At 43.9% G+C, this 14564-nt stretch overlaps 1 protein-coding gene across 6 annotated transcripts in view; it reads right to left on the bottom strand.

Annotated features, from left to right (window-relative positions):
- The window catches only part of Dclk1 (doublecortin like kinase 1), a 299253-nt gene extending 286610 nt beyond the window's left edge, over window positions 1-12643 (bottom strand). For 4 of the 6 annotated variants that reach the window (XM_031373869.1, XM_031373868.1, XM_031373871.1 and 1 more), the window contains exons 1-2: window positions 12268-12643; window positions 7575-7970 (exon numbers count right to left, since the gene is read on the bottom strand). In XM_031373869.1, the coding sequence (XP_031229729.1) occupies window positions 7575-7950 (376 nt within the window). In that variant the 5' untranslated portion in view covers window positions 7951-7970; window positions 12268-12643. The remainder of the gene's footprint in view (window positions 1-7574; window positions 7971-12267) is intronic. The other 2 variants (XM_031373873.1, XM_031373878.1) reach the window with 2 other exon arrangements.
- Window positions 12644-14564: the final 1921 nt, after the last annotated feature.

Here is a 14564-nt window from a genome sequence, read left to right as displayed (position 1 = left end):
AAAAAAAAAAACTAACCAGCACAAAATGTGTGCCAACATTTATTTTGCTAAGAGGTTAAAACACTTCTCTCAAACATGCACTTATGCCACAGAAGAACCCGTAAAACTAAAAAATATTAAGCCCCTTAAATCAGCAGAGTCTGACTTATTCCAGCTCTATTTTCACCAGGATCTAAGTATCACATATACATGTGCATATACATACAAATGCATATACATATATGATGCTGTGACAGGGTATTTTTCAAGGTTTGTTGAAGGATCATGAATGAACTTAGCAGTGGGAAGAACTATGTGGAAACTCAGGCTCAAGATTTTGTTGTGTAAGCTTGTGAGCTTGGACTAGTCCTTTAGATTTCGTGTAATGGTTTACTCAATGAAATGTCACTGAGTTCCTGTAGAGGTCAAATTACAAAGCCTGGAAATGCAGTTTGGTGAGTGAGTATGTTCCTAATTGCACACAGGCCTAGGTTCGTTCTCTAGTACCTTCCCCATAGACAGTGGAGATGAAGGGATCTCAAATGCGCAGTTGTTCTACAAGTGGCCAGAAGCAGCTTTGCTCGTAACCACGTAGTAAGCAAGTCCTCCGTACAGCAGACAAGCCATCTGATGCACGCTATCTCGCCTGCAAACCACACCACAGCCTGTGAATCCAATACAAGCGTGCCTCCCTCTGAAGGGCACACTGAGGCATAATGGTCTAGGTCGCTTACTCAAGATCACATGACTAGTAAGGATAAAACCAAGATCCAAACAGTGACTGGGCTGACTCCAGAGCGTGGGCTCCTATCCATGATTCCATATATGTGCCTTTGAGGTACATACCTGTTAGAGTCTAAGATAGAAGAGAAGCCATCCTTGTTAGATTTTTGTTTGTTTGTTTGCCACCTGAACACTAACTAGAGTTGTTTGGGGAGAATAACCTTGGTTAAGAAAATGCCTCCATCAGGTTGGCCAATAAGCAAGTCGGTAGAGGGGTTTTCTGATTGGTGATTGATTTGCAAGGGCTCAGCCCACTGTAGGTGGTGCTACCTCTGAGCAGGTGTTCCTGGGTTATATTAGAAAGCCAACTGAACAAGCAATAGGAACAAGCTAGTGAGCAGGATTCCTCCATGGCCTCTGCTTTCAGTTCCTGCCTTCAGGTTTCTTCCTTGAGTTCCTGCCCTGACGCCCCTCCATGACGGACTACGAGATGTAAGCTGAAATAAATCCTTTCCTCCCCAGTTTGCTTTCTATCATGGTGCTCATAACATAAAAGCAATCTGGGGCAGAAAAAAATAGGGGTTGCAGTTAAGTTGGAAAAAGATGAGGCAGTTTTGCTTTTATTCCCCATTGTTCAAATTTTCTACAGTGCTTACTATAGAAGTATGTATTTCTCTTTCAGTCCTGAATACAGGTGAAATAATTACTCCACAGTATGGAAGTCTTGGAACACTTCATGTAGCAAGAGGAAGGAGAGAAAAAAATTGAAGAAATGCCTCAAACAGAACAAAAAAGGTTTGGTGTCATCTGGCTTCAAAAGATGAGACGGAGAGAAGACACAGGCAATGTTAAATTAGATGCATCTTATTCTATTTGAGCTGCCATGTCAGAGTGCCATGGACCAGATGGTTTAAAAATTCCAAGCATTTCTTTTGGGAGGTTCTAGAAAGTGGGCAGACCCAGATTGAAACTCTGGGGACTTGGGAGAGCCCTTCCTTAAAGATGGCACCATCTTGCTGTGTCTCTTGGGAGTGACTGGGCAAGACACTTCTCCTAGGCCTCTTTCAGTCAGCACCTGCTCCTATTTGTGAGTCCATCCTCATGACCCAGTCACCAAACTTTCTGTCTTTTAGCACCATCCTGTCAGTGGTTAGGTTTTAACATAGGACCTTTTTAGGAATTCACAAATATTAGTAAACTAGCAGGTGGTGACACCACTCAGTAAAAACCTTAACAGAAGGAGAGAAACACATTCTGGACAGTGGCAGAGAGGATTTCACACTTGCTCTTGTGAGTTTGAAGAGTCTAAGTGTTCATTTCAGCCAAGTACACCCAGGTTGTTAAGAGTGCAAAGAAGGGGGCTCATTTCAAGAGACCTGTCACTATTTAATAGTGACCTAAAATAATGGGAACTAGTAAGATCACAGAAAATGATCCAGAGACAGGTAAATTGAAGGAAGGTAGCATATCTAGAGTGTGGCAGGCAAAAATAGAAATTCATAAATACAGAATCACAGCAAGAATTCCTACTGATCTGCTGATAACCGCCCAGATGCATAGCAGTAGCTCAAGGAGAGACAATACATCTACATGGACTCGAGATTCTTCTAAACACTCATGGCCAAAAGGAAGATAGTAACTTTGGAATAAAGATTCACCTTAAATGGCTGACTCTGGGTAGGACTTGAATCAGAACATTTCTCTGAAATAAGACCATCAGGGTGGTGTAAAGTTACTTCTGTTGAATCCCTACATTAAACACTCAATACCAAACTGGGCCTCAAATGGTCATTCTGCAAGCTAGTGGAACAGTATTCAAACTCTCAAGAACTGTCACTGCTTGACCGAGGAAACAGACACAGCAGCTGAAGGCAGTGTCTGGTTGTATAACAACAACAAAATCCCCAACCTCCGTGGGGAAACTGAGGGGACTCAGTCGTTGTGTCGCTGTGTCCTGTTTCTCTGCACACTGTGTTAGGTTGTAGACCTTCTATTGTGGAAGCTGGTCAAAGGGAGAACAAGACACCTGAATCATGATACTTCTGTGAGACCAAGTTATTTTCTACATGAAATATTTGTAATTTACACAAATGATTTTATCTAAAATGTAAAGTCTAGTCCTCAATTCTCATACTATATCAATATTCTCTCAAAATGCTTTAATGAAAATACAGCAAGAAAATAAGGAGAAATAACTTCCTGACCTCAGAGCACACAGCACACAGAACCCAGCGGGCATGAAAACGAAGCCACAAATTGAAAGACTGGCAGATTTGATTACATAATTTTTGTATAAATTTGAATGACAGAAAACACAATCCACAAAGTCACTAGGTTAAGATGAATATAGAGAAGGCTCATTCATTAAAACAAAAGAATGATACTTTTAAAAAATAGATCCTATGTCAGTAAAGATGATGCCAATGTGGCAGAAAAAGACAAAAGTTACAAAGCAAAAAACATAGAAAAATATATAAATGCCTCCTTAAACACATGAAATGATGGAAATTAAAACCACAATATGGTAGAATTGTTCTCTTGATGGGTTGGCAAATGGCAAGCCACAGGGTAACATTGTCTCCTTGGAGGTGGCAAGGGTATAAACTGGAACCACCATGATGAATAGGAATTCTCCAATACTCTCCTACCTTCATCCAACCATTTCCTATGCATATCCTCCTAAAAACAACCTCCAACACGAATAGACAACAAATCCAAGTGTGCTGGCTGCACACATCCTAAAACCTCACCAAGAGCAAACTGATTAAGTGAATTAGGGGATATTCCTACGGGGACTGCTGTGCAGCAAATAGAAAGGACATACTTGGCTTGAATGTTACTCATAGGAAAGGGTCTCTAAGGTGATAATGTTACATGAAAAACAAGGTGCAGAGCCAGACACATACAGAGCTGGATTCTGGGTTGATTACATGTAGATTGTAATTTGTTGGCAACACCAAGGAACAACTTGCCTCTGGGGCTTTTATGGAAAACCTGCTTTAGAGCTTTATAGACATTAATTTTTAAAGTTTTGATATGTCAGAGAGAGAGAAAGCGCCTGTGAAAGCAAATGAGCTACAGAAAGAGAAGAAGCTACACCATGTTAGAAAGAAATCCATGCTGAGAGTCAGGCAAGCGGAAGTCAAGACTGAAGAGAAATCACTTAACTGTGGGGTGAAATTCAGTTCATTGGACAGAGCCTTTCTACGGCTCTGGAGTTAGGCAACTTCTGAAAAGACCAATGAGAGGCCGAGACACAAGTTAGAAGGGAGCAAGAGGCGCATTCCACCGTTTCTAACAGAGCTGACCTGACAAGCACCCCACTTATCGATATCCAGGCACTAGGTATCTCTGTCACTTGTACCCCGAGAAGGAAAGGCTTTGACATCTCACTCCCACCTCACATATACATATGCAGGGGAGGAATCAGCCAGTCATTGCTCGAGATCCTGCTACATCTCTCTGAAGAGTTTAAAGGATTTGGGTGTGGTACTGTAATTTATCCCCAACAGCTGTATCCCTAAAGTAGAATTGAAATGGCTCAAAACTGGAGAAGAAGGCCACACCCCAGGTGAGCCACTGCAGAGACACAGCTACAGTACAGCTGTCCTTAGTGAGCGTCATGATTTGTGAAAACATGCCAAGACCATATTGAAAGTAAATGCTTGGGAATGTCAATACATTCTTAAGTATACATATGTTAGCATGCCCGCATGTATACATGCCGATACAGACATATATTCACGTGTTTGCACAAACACACACTCGCTTGTTACATAATTTGAGCTCAGAACTGCTCTATCAGTGTGCCTCGAGCATGCTTATGCATAATGATCAGAGTCTAATAATAAAACAGAAAGTGCCCATAGCATTTATAAATAAAGCCCACATTTGTCATAGTTACTTGGAATTTTTAGCCCAAGATCAAGTGAGAAAGAACAAACCTTAAAAAATAATTGCAAGCCAAACATACTTGTCGTTGCATTGACTAAAGAGGTTTAAATTAAAACTCCAACACTGTCATACCAGGAGGGGAAATGGAAAGCTGATATCATGAACTGATGTTTGCATAAATTAGTATGTAAAGTGAGGGATATGTGTCTAATGAGGATGAAGCAACATCTTGCATTTTAATGGGCTAAGCAAAAATGTAATAGACAAGAAAGCAAATATCAATGAATTTCCAGCTATTTAAACACTAAGAGCAGCTGCATGCTAATTGTCAGTATTATGAAATAGAAAAAAAGTTTTAACTGGAAATTAAAAAGAATGTAGACTCACACATGCACCAAAGATATCATTCAACAAGAAAAATAAAGTGTATTGAAAAGAAAAAGTTAAAACAATTTTAAACATTAGAATATTCCATCAGCAATCATTTATGTTGGGGGAGTGGTATTGAGAGAAAAATCAAAGGATGACTTTGGGAACTGTAAAATTAGCTCATGAGTTAGAGCACTTGATGCTCTTCCAGAGGACCTAAGTTCAGTTTCCAGCACCCACATGGTGTCTCACACCATGTCTAACTCCAGTTTCAGAGTATCCAATGCCTTCTTCTGACCTCTGCAGGCACTGAACACATGGTACATATACAAACATGTGGACAAAAAATTTGTACATATAAAATAAATATTTTAAAAAGATGAATGTGTTTCTGAGATCAGCAGTTTCCACTTTTAGAATTAAGTACATAATACATAAAAACATTTGTAAAAACAAAATAAAAAACATTTGTTTTTAAAGAAATAGAGCAAAAATATTTCATTGGTATCCACTACCATGGATAGGAATAGTGGTTTTTAGATAAATTTGAACTAGAATGTCTTCCTTCCCAGTACATCCAAAGACATCAGAAGACAACATTTTGAAACAAGCATAAAAGTGTCTTCTGTAGGAGCTAAATTCACAGCATAATGCACGTGAGCACCTTACTGGGTTCAAATCCCACCTCGACCACTTCCAGCTATGTGATTTTGCCCTCTCAGGATCACTGTGCAGAACACAAGGACTCACATACTCAGGAGGGCTCTGAGGGCTGAACACATTCTCAGTAACTTCAGCCATCCTAACTGTCATTGACCAAGACAACAATAGCAGTCATCATATTATGGCAAAATGAACAGGAGCGTGAGGAGCGGTGGTGCTAGGCAGCCATGCCATTGCTAGGAACGCAATACCATCATCAGCCTCTTCCCATGGCCACTCTTTGATCAATGGGAATGGCGAGGGCAGATCAATTTTGAGTGTTAAAAACAGAAGTAGCTCTGCCTTCAAGATGCCACTCAAGTGACTCTAGGATAGAATGAGGCATCCATCCCCAGCTCTATGAGGACATGCTGTGATCTGAGCACGTTTTCCTACAACACCATTACCCCACACAGGAGGCCTTGTTCACCGGTTAGATACCTGACTCATCCGATCTTGCTACAGAGCCCTTGGAAAATGCCACCAAATGTTTTACTTTCCCTTGTATTTACCAAGGTCGTATAAAGGACGTGGCACAAAAATCAAAGTTGACAGAAAGAGGCTTCATGTCACTCTTTCCCTTTAATTTGCTGGAAGTACCGACCTCTGAATAGAAGGAAAAGAGCCAAAGCTACAGGCGTCTTGGCAGGGGGACAGGCCACCAAAGAGATGTGAATTCCCGAAAAGTAAACACACACAGCTCAGGCTGCTTGGCACCGGCTTGAGTCCAGTCCTACTGTGCCTGGACTGGCACTCCTGCCAAGGGATCAGGGGAAAGCAGGGGTTGAGGGGAAGTCACACACAAGTCAGCCCCAGCCAGCTATAGAGGAAGACAAGGGAGCTCTGCCTGTGTGTCGCCTGTGTGCGACTGCAAACCTGGACTCCAATCCAATTGATGGCAGGATGGGATGTTCCCTGCTACCTACACAAGTCCAGGACACAGCTGGACAGTGGGGCCTAGCCAAATCCTGCAGGAAGAGATTTAAAATCAGAGTGACATTAGGCTGTATTTGTCCTGATGAATTTGTGCTTTGCCTTCAAACCTCAAGCTCAGGAAATCTTTTCCAATGGAAGCTTAGGGATGCTCCGCACCAGTTACTGCACCCAAAGTCATTAACATAGTTACGATTCCTATGGCAGTAAAAGGCTCCATGCTGTGTTCAAATGATGAACGAGCCAAGGCAAACATGAATGAGAGGCGGGCAATGTATCACTTACAAGGAACCAAGCTTTGTCCCTGGAACAAAACTATACCGGATTCACATTGAATGTCCACAACAGATTATCTGTTAGCATGAACTGGGTTTTAAAATAATATAAACAGACTAATTTCTTCCTGTCCTCGAATGCCCCAGGAAGACAATAACACCCCCCCAAAAGGCACCCAGTGGGAAACATTGTCAAATGACCCCATTTTTGGTTCAGTGGTCCCCACTAACTTACCATATAACCATAGGCATATTATTTGAGTTTTCTGATCTCATGTCTCCAGTGATAAAATGACTGTTTTTTTTTTTTTTTAATCTTTCCAAATTTCCTCTCTACTCTAAACTTTCATATCCTTGGTTCAAGAACATTTGGACATCATGGTCCAAAAGCTCAGTTGGTGCCTAGAAATAGCCCTGAACTCTGAGCTATACAACTTAAGACACAAAAGTGAGCTTTTAAGATCAATAGGGTGTGGGTTTGAGAAAGCAGATAGAATGCTCTGGGATTTAATACCTTTTCCTTCTTCCTGCCATTATTAAGAGCTACTGGCCAAAGACCATTCACCTTCTTTTCATTTTTACAGAACAGGCAATTTAAGCATGTTAAACAGTAGAGGCTCCTAGCCATGGGCTGAAAGACAAGTGACCCTCGGTGGCCTTAGTTGCCTGCAGGGTCCCCAGAGGTTCTCAAAGGCTTACCTTCCACCAGCTGATCCAGGCTGGAGATCTTCTTGAGTCCATCGATGGTGTAGATGGTTCTCACCCCCTGGGGTAAATTCACATTATCCGAGAGAGTTCGGGTCAAATCAGCCAGCAGGGCCTCGAAGGATCTGAAGCGGTCTGGGGAGATGGCATACACAATTCCTTTGAAGTAGCGGTCACCATTTCTGTAGAATCGAACCTTCTTGGCTTTCTTCTCAGAGCTGAGCGTCTGCAGTGTGCGGGTGCGGTAGAAGCTGCAGTGGGCGCTATGTGTGGGGCTGGGCAGGCCATTCACACGGGACCCCCTGCTGTACCTCTGCGCCTTGTCCCGCTCATCGAAATGCTCCAACTCCATATCTCTGCCGAACGACATGGCTGGCTTGCGTATGCAACCTGTGAGCCCCAGAAAGAGATACAGACCGGTTACATGAAGATCGTGGGTTGAGAGTCTCTGAGAGCAGCTGAGTTTAAACACTGGTGATGTATTTGGGTTGTAGAGTGGGAGAGAATGAGGAGGAGGAGAAGAAGCAAAGAACGGAAAAAAAAAAAAAACCAGATCTCAGTGGTGGCCTATTACTCAACCACAGTTTGGTTATATGCAACAACCCCCACTATTGCCTGCCTATCATCCCTCAGGCTGCAATCACATCCTCTCAAGGTGTCACCCTCCCTATTTATAGGTCCAGAAACTGAGGCCTGGAATATTTCTTCTTAAATTTCCCAAAGTAATTTCAACTCCCACCTCCCACACCCCCAGCTTTGCCTGACTACAATGCTCACTGTGAACTGTGCCCAGGTAGTGTGCCAATCCCGGAAGCAGGTTTAAAAAAGAGAGAAGAGCTTTCATGTACTAAGCAGGGGGTAGAAAGATGAGGAGCAGAGGGAAGTGGGGGGATCAGACTGTAGGAGCTTTAATATGTTCTTCTATGGCCAGGCGGAAAGGAAATTAAATCAATCCGGAGGGTCTATGCACTTTTAAGAAAGACTTTGAACATAAACATGTATCCCATATGCTAAAGTATGATTTCATCTCAACCCTTTGCTTGTGCTTAGTAATAAAATGGGATAAAAAGAGAAGATGACAAAAAGATGGTCGGGGAGGGAGAGAAAGGGTAAGATGTAGAAAGGAAGGGAAAGAAGAGAGAAGAGGGGAGAGTGTGGGTAAGGGGCTGAAGACATCATTTAGGCTGTTGAACACACTTGGCCTAGCACCAACTGTATAGCCTTAGAAATCTACTTGATTGGCACCTGTATGACTCAGTTATAAACAGGAGTAGGGATAGTATCTAATTCATCATTCATATTTACTATTAATACCTATAAATCTTTCATAGGAGGAGTATTGATTTATTTACAGAAAATGTGTCTTCTATTCCTGACCTTGGCACAAAGGTAACTAGGGGGAAACAGAATCATCTACTACTCCCTTTTGCAAGGAAGGCATCTGTTTATTAGATAAATCCACTCTTGCTAGAAGTGAACTGATAACGAACTGGCACCCTTGAAGGAATATCAGTTCAACACAACAATCTGGAAAGTTGGAAAACCTACATCAAAAGGATACATTTTTCATGATGAAATTTCAGGCACGCTGAAATAAGTGAGGTAGGAATCCAAAGGAAGAACCAAGCTTTCCGCTATTTCCCAAGTCACTGATGTGAAACTCAGCAAAACTTCTGCCCCTTCTTGTGACTTTTCCTTCCCCTTCAGCCAGCTGACCCCTGAGCCACTCAGAGAGACTAAAGTTTACTTTTCTGTTGAAAAGCCAGTTTAATTTAAAATTTGTGTAAACTGAGCATGATGAGCCATCCTCGGCCACAAATAGTATCTACAAGGCCAACCTGAGCTACACGAGACCCTATCTCAAAAAGCTCTAACTTAGTTAATCATCTAAAACTTGTAATAAGAAAGTTCACACATGAAATCATAGCTAGAGAATTTGTAGGAATCATTCCAGAAATGAATCAAGTACAAGAAAGCAATATTGATGACTTGATGGTTCAATGATCAGTTATATGAGAGAAGAGACACAAACAGAACCCTTATCTAAAACTCACACAGCTCCCACAAGGCAGGTAGTCTCATCAAAGCTAGGGAAATGGGATTTACCCAGTGTCTCCAGGTTACAACTGAGGGAATTGGATTTTCAAGTTTGATTTATCGGGATTCCAAAGTTGGTGCTCTTGCTCCCCAACCCTGTGACACTAGGTTTTGTTCCTATGGAAAACGTGGGTTTTGAAGCCACCACACCTGTCTGGACTTTGTACTGGACACCTCTCTTTTGTTAAGTCCATTGAGAGGCCTAGGAACACAGAGGAAGCATAGTGTAATTAAGACCCCGAGTTTGAGTTCAGAGTATCTTCACTTCAAGCAGAAAAACTGTCTCTCGTGCTTCATAAATAATCAATTGTAACCCAATTCTGCATCTTTATAAAAGCTATACTAGCTATAAAGTGGTTTTGTTGGTTTTTAAGTAAATAAATTCAAAATACTCAACACTGGAACCAGTCCTGTGGGTATTAGCTATGTAGTAGAACCAAAAATTCTACTCTGATACTGATATCTGCTCCTACTTTGTTCATATCTTTGTTAAGTAGTCAGTCTTCAAAAAGGTGAGTGGGTTGAGTGAGGAAGGGGATGGAGGAAATTTCAATGTTATGCCCACACAGCATGCACTTAGTGCCCACACGCTAAGCTCATCAGAACTTTAATAGTAAACACCAAGGGGACTTTTGATTGTGTTCATTTTCTTTTTAAAGGTACTGGCCAGTCTTCCATTCCTAAGGGCTTCCTCCCAAGTTGGAAATAAAGGGGAACTGAGCAAAGAGTGGCACAGTTATGTGACCAGAGATGAAGGACATAAAGTTCCAGGGGTCTTTAGTGGTTCACAATTGGCAAAATCCAAAAAAGTTTTGGCAGTGGTCCGAACTGGGAATACTATTAGGATCAAGGGCCCACACTAAATGGTAGGAAATCTATTTAAAGCAGAAGAGTTGGTTCATTTTAATAACTGGTTCACCTAGGGCAGGCATTCCATCTCCTGTTCCCCACCAGTGAGCAGGTAGTGATGGGGCCAGCATGGCAGAACTATGCTCGAAGTGAAAGAGCAGCCAAAGCCACAGCTTCCACCAACTGAAAGCCAAAGCCCACAATGCACACTTCAGTCTTCTGGAAACAGGTGCCCTCCCCTCGCTTCTGCGGGTGCAGCTTTCAGAGTCTTACTCATACATGTGAACTAAGAACTCTAGAAGAAAATTCTCTGGGCTTCCACAGGTTCACACTTCTTATAGCGGAAGCTAGCTAGAACACACTTGGCCAGCATTCACAGAGCATGGGAGGCTAGAAGTCTCTGGATACAAGTGTAGGCACCAAGAAGATGCTCAGAGTTCTCAGCCACAGAGACTACAAACGGTAGGTGGGGAAGGGCATGGACTTCTTATCATTGTCCGTAAATATTACAAAGCCAGGAAAGCAGTTCCCATGTTGCTTGTTGTGGGATTTCTCATCTTTCTGAGGAATATCTATATTTACCTTTCTGTGAATGTGCTCCCATGTCAGCAATTTAGAAACACACACACACACACACAATCTAACATCTGGAAATCCCAAGGCATATTTTAGCAGTTGGATTAGGATTCAGGTGGATAGAGAGGCATGGAATGAAAGACATGCATGTGTATCTCCTGAGTGCGTGCACCACCCAAGCCGGCACATCGCAGGATGTGTGAGCATCTTTTAAAATTTCTAACATATAACCTCCCTTGAAATCCCTCCTAACCTGCATTCATGAAAGATTCCATACCTAAAATGCTGCCCTACTTTCCTTTCCCATTGAAAGGCGATATATTTAGGAACAGTCATGACACGATCCCCCCTCCCCCTTCGGAACACCCTGCAGTGTGGCAGCTGAGTGTGCCTGCACAGTAACCTGGGCACACATTCACAGGTGCAGTCAGAGAGGGAGCCCTGTTTGAATGAAACCTTCTTGTTACTTCTCTCACCCACAAGGATTTCCTTGCCAAATCCAGTGGCGATGCCTCACAAACCTGATTTTCAAAAGCAGCCTCTTTTGTGGGGCAATGCGGCTCTGTGTGTGCGCTCCCCCTAGAAGGAAAATGTCTTTTCCTCTCTGCATGCTTTTAGCACTGCAGGTACTAATTCGTACACGAGGCTGCCTGGCTGTCCCCAGAGGAACTTGAGAACATGCAAAAAAAGGTTCTTGCAACGCCTACACTGCAGCCCCCATCACCAGGCACATGCCACCCTCCTGGATACTAGGGAAAGCACACACACAATAAAAGGCCAGGCCCAGCCACTCCTTCCTTGCCCACTTGGTCCTAGCTCCACAGCCAGTCCTGACAATGACAAGCGCCTCTCCCAGCTCCTCCGCGGCTCTCTATCTCCAACAACAAGGCGATGGGAAGCCTGGAGGGCCCAGCCCGCCAGACTCCCTATTTAAAGCCGGTGGCACCAGACAAAAGAGGTAGGAGCCAGCAGCCCTGGGGCCGCGGGCACAAAACGCTTCCTGACCGGACTAAAGTAGCCAGCCCAGGGCAGCCGTCTTTCGAGGAACGGCGGGCGGGGCGGCTGCCGCCCAGTGGGGTCCATCCTGGCCAGGGCTCCCAGGGCTGCGGTCAGAAAGCACCATAGGGCCTGCCCGTACCTTCCCCAGCCCAGGCAAAGCACGCACCGGTTGAGGGTGGAGGCTGGGTTGTCTGTGGCCGGCTGCGGGAGCTGTCCTCGCCGGGCTGGGCGCGGCTGGGGCTGCGGAGCACGAGCGACTGGAAGCTGCGGCCGCTAGTGCACTGATGCGCTGGAGCTGGTCCTCATTGAAATGCGGTTCTCCGCTCAGCCTCACTCCAGCCTCTCTCCCGAGGAGGGCGGTGGCGCGCAAGCTTTTCTTGTGTCTCACTCGCTCACATGCCCTCCCTTCTCCCTCCTTCTCCTGCTCCGCCCTCCGCCCTCCTTGGCAGGGCGCGCCCACCGTGGCTGAGTCTATGGTCCTCCCTCTTCTAGCCAGGCTGCAGTGGTCTTGGTGATGTGGATTGCCTGGACACTCCTCCGCTCCCAAGCCTCCCTAGACCTTAGAAGGACTTGCCAGTGGATGGGGGCAGATTGGATGGTGGCTCAGGGAACGGAGAAAGAATATCTACGGACAGAGATGGATCTAAAGCAAGTCATGTGCTGGGCAGAGAGGTGGCCCAGTATGGAGGTTGCCTTCCTCAAAGGAAACCAGAGGAACGCACCCACCTCCACTCACCCCTACATCTTTTGACTTAGAATCGTGGTTTGACACACCCTTCCCAGGAATAGCCAGTGGGATTGCCCCTCAAAACTGCTTTTTCTGAACTGTCCTAAGAGACCAGATCTGGACCCTTCAAACTAAGCACTGTGGAGTAATCAATCCTCAGTATTCCTACTTGGGAAGGGCCACTTTCCACTGATATCTGCGATTGATCCCAAGACATGAGTCATTGTTGAGATGGTGACCTCCTGCTTAGGGCTTTTATTTCACAATAGGGCTTTGATAACTTAAGGCCACACTTGGACTGCTCTTGGAGGCCTCTTGGCTGCAAGACTGGCAGTCTGTCAGGGTGGAAAGTCCCATAAGCTTACACAAGCCTTCCCTCCCCGAACAAGAATGTTCTCAGAACCCAGATGTTCACAGCTTCCTCTGGATAAAAGTATCCTTTGGATACAATTCAGGGGACTGGGAGCCCATCCCAGGTATCTCTGAAACATTTGCACGGCTCAGCATGCAGCCTGAATATTAAAAAATATGTCGTTAGACAATATGTAGACGTATGCCAATATATGGTTTTGTTTGTCTCCCTGACTCTGAGCTGCTCAATGAAAAATACAAAATTAATTTTCCCTGCCCACTGGGTCCAGTTATGTACTTTTTTACTATTTATTATTACTAAAAGTTATTCTGAAATACTCTCCCAAAGTATTCTGTTCATGCTAGTTACCCTTTGTTAGAGAATGCAGCTAACTGGGATACATTTTATATATTGAATAAATGATGGCATATCTACTTCTGAGCTAAGGAAGAGGCCAGAGATGAGTATACAATGCACTCACCAAATTAGCTAGATGCAAAAGCACCACACTCTGCTTCTTCGAATTCTGATGCAAAGGTAAGCCTCAGAGGTGAGCCAAGAGATGGACAGAAAACAAACCTGCTTTACTGAGACCAGAAATCAGGACCTCTGCTTATCTTGCCAGTGAAGAATCCTGAGTGATTTCTTCCAAGTGTGTAACGAATAGAGATCCTACCTTGAACCTCCCCATAGGGGACATGCTGTCAAGGTCATTTTATTTTATAAATGATTTATTTATTTCAATTCTATGAATTGAATTGTTTCCCTGCACGTATGTATGTATGGTATATATGTATACACAGCACATGTGTGCAGTGTGCTTGGAGACCAGGAAAGGATGTCGCATCCCCTAGAACTAGAGTTGCAGGTAGTTGGGAGCCACTGTGTGGGTGCTGGGAACTGAACCCAGGTCCTCTGCAAATGTAGTAAGTACTCCTATTTATTCACTGAGCCCTCTCTCCAGCACCTCCAGGTAACTTATTAAGCATTTCATATGACTCAACCACACCTTACCCTTTTTCCTAGTGTTCTAGGTTTGGCTTGAATCAAACACCAGGTCAATAAAGAAGACAAAAATGGATTGTAATCAACCTGCTACTGATCAATCAGAACCTCAGAACAGACTCAGGAGCTGAACTGAAGCAATGAACCAGAAAATCACAGGATATTTAAGCTCACAAATCATAAACATCTGTGCCAAGTTATTATTACATTTTTCCACCAATTAGGATAAGAGTTGGTTCTTGGGCCTGGGAACATGACCTTAGGTTAACCCTGCTAACAAGATGGAGTTGTCCTTGAGATAGCTGGACTCAGCCAACTGTCTCCTTCCAAGTTGTCCCTGAGATGTTTGGACTCAGACACGTTATCCTGTCAATAGAAG

The sequence above is a fragment of the Mastomys coucha genome, unplaced genomic scaffold (genome assembly GCF_008632895.1).
Source record: "Mastomys coucha isolate ucsf_1 unplaced genomic scaffold, UCSF_Mcou_1 pScaffold16, whole genome shotgun sequence".
In the NCBI taxonomy this organism is placed as follows: Eukaryota; Metazoa; Chordata; class Mammalia; order Rodentia; family Muridae; genus Mastomys; species Mastomys coucha.
Note: the sequence above shows the minus strand (reverse complement) of the source record. Positions and strands in the feature narration are given on the sequence as shown.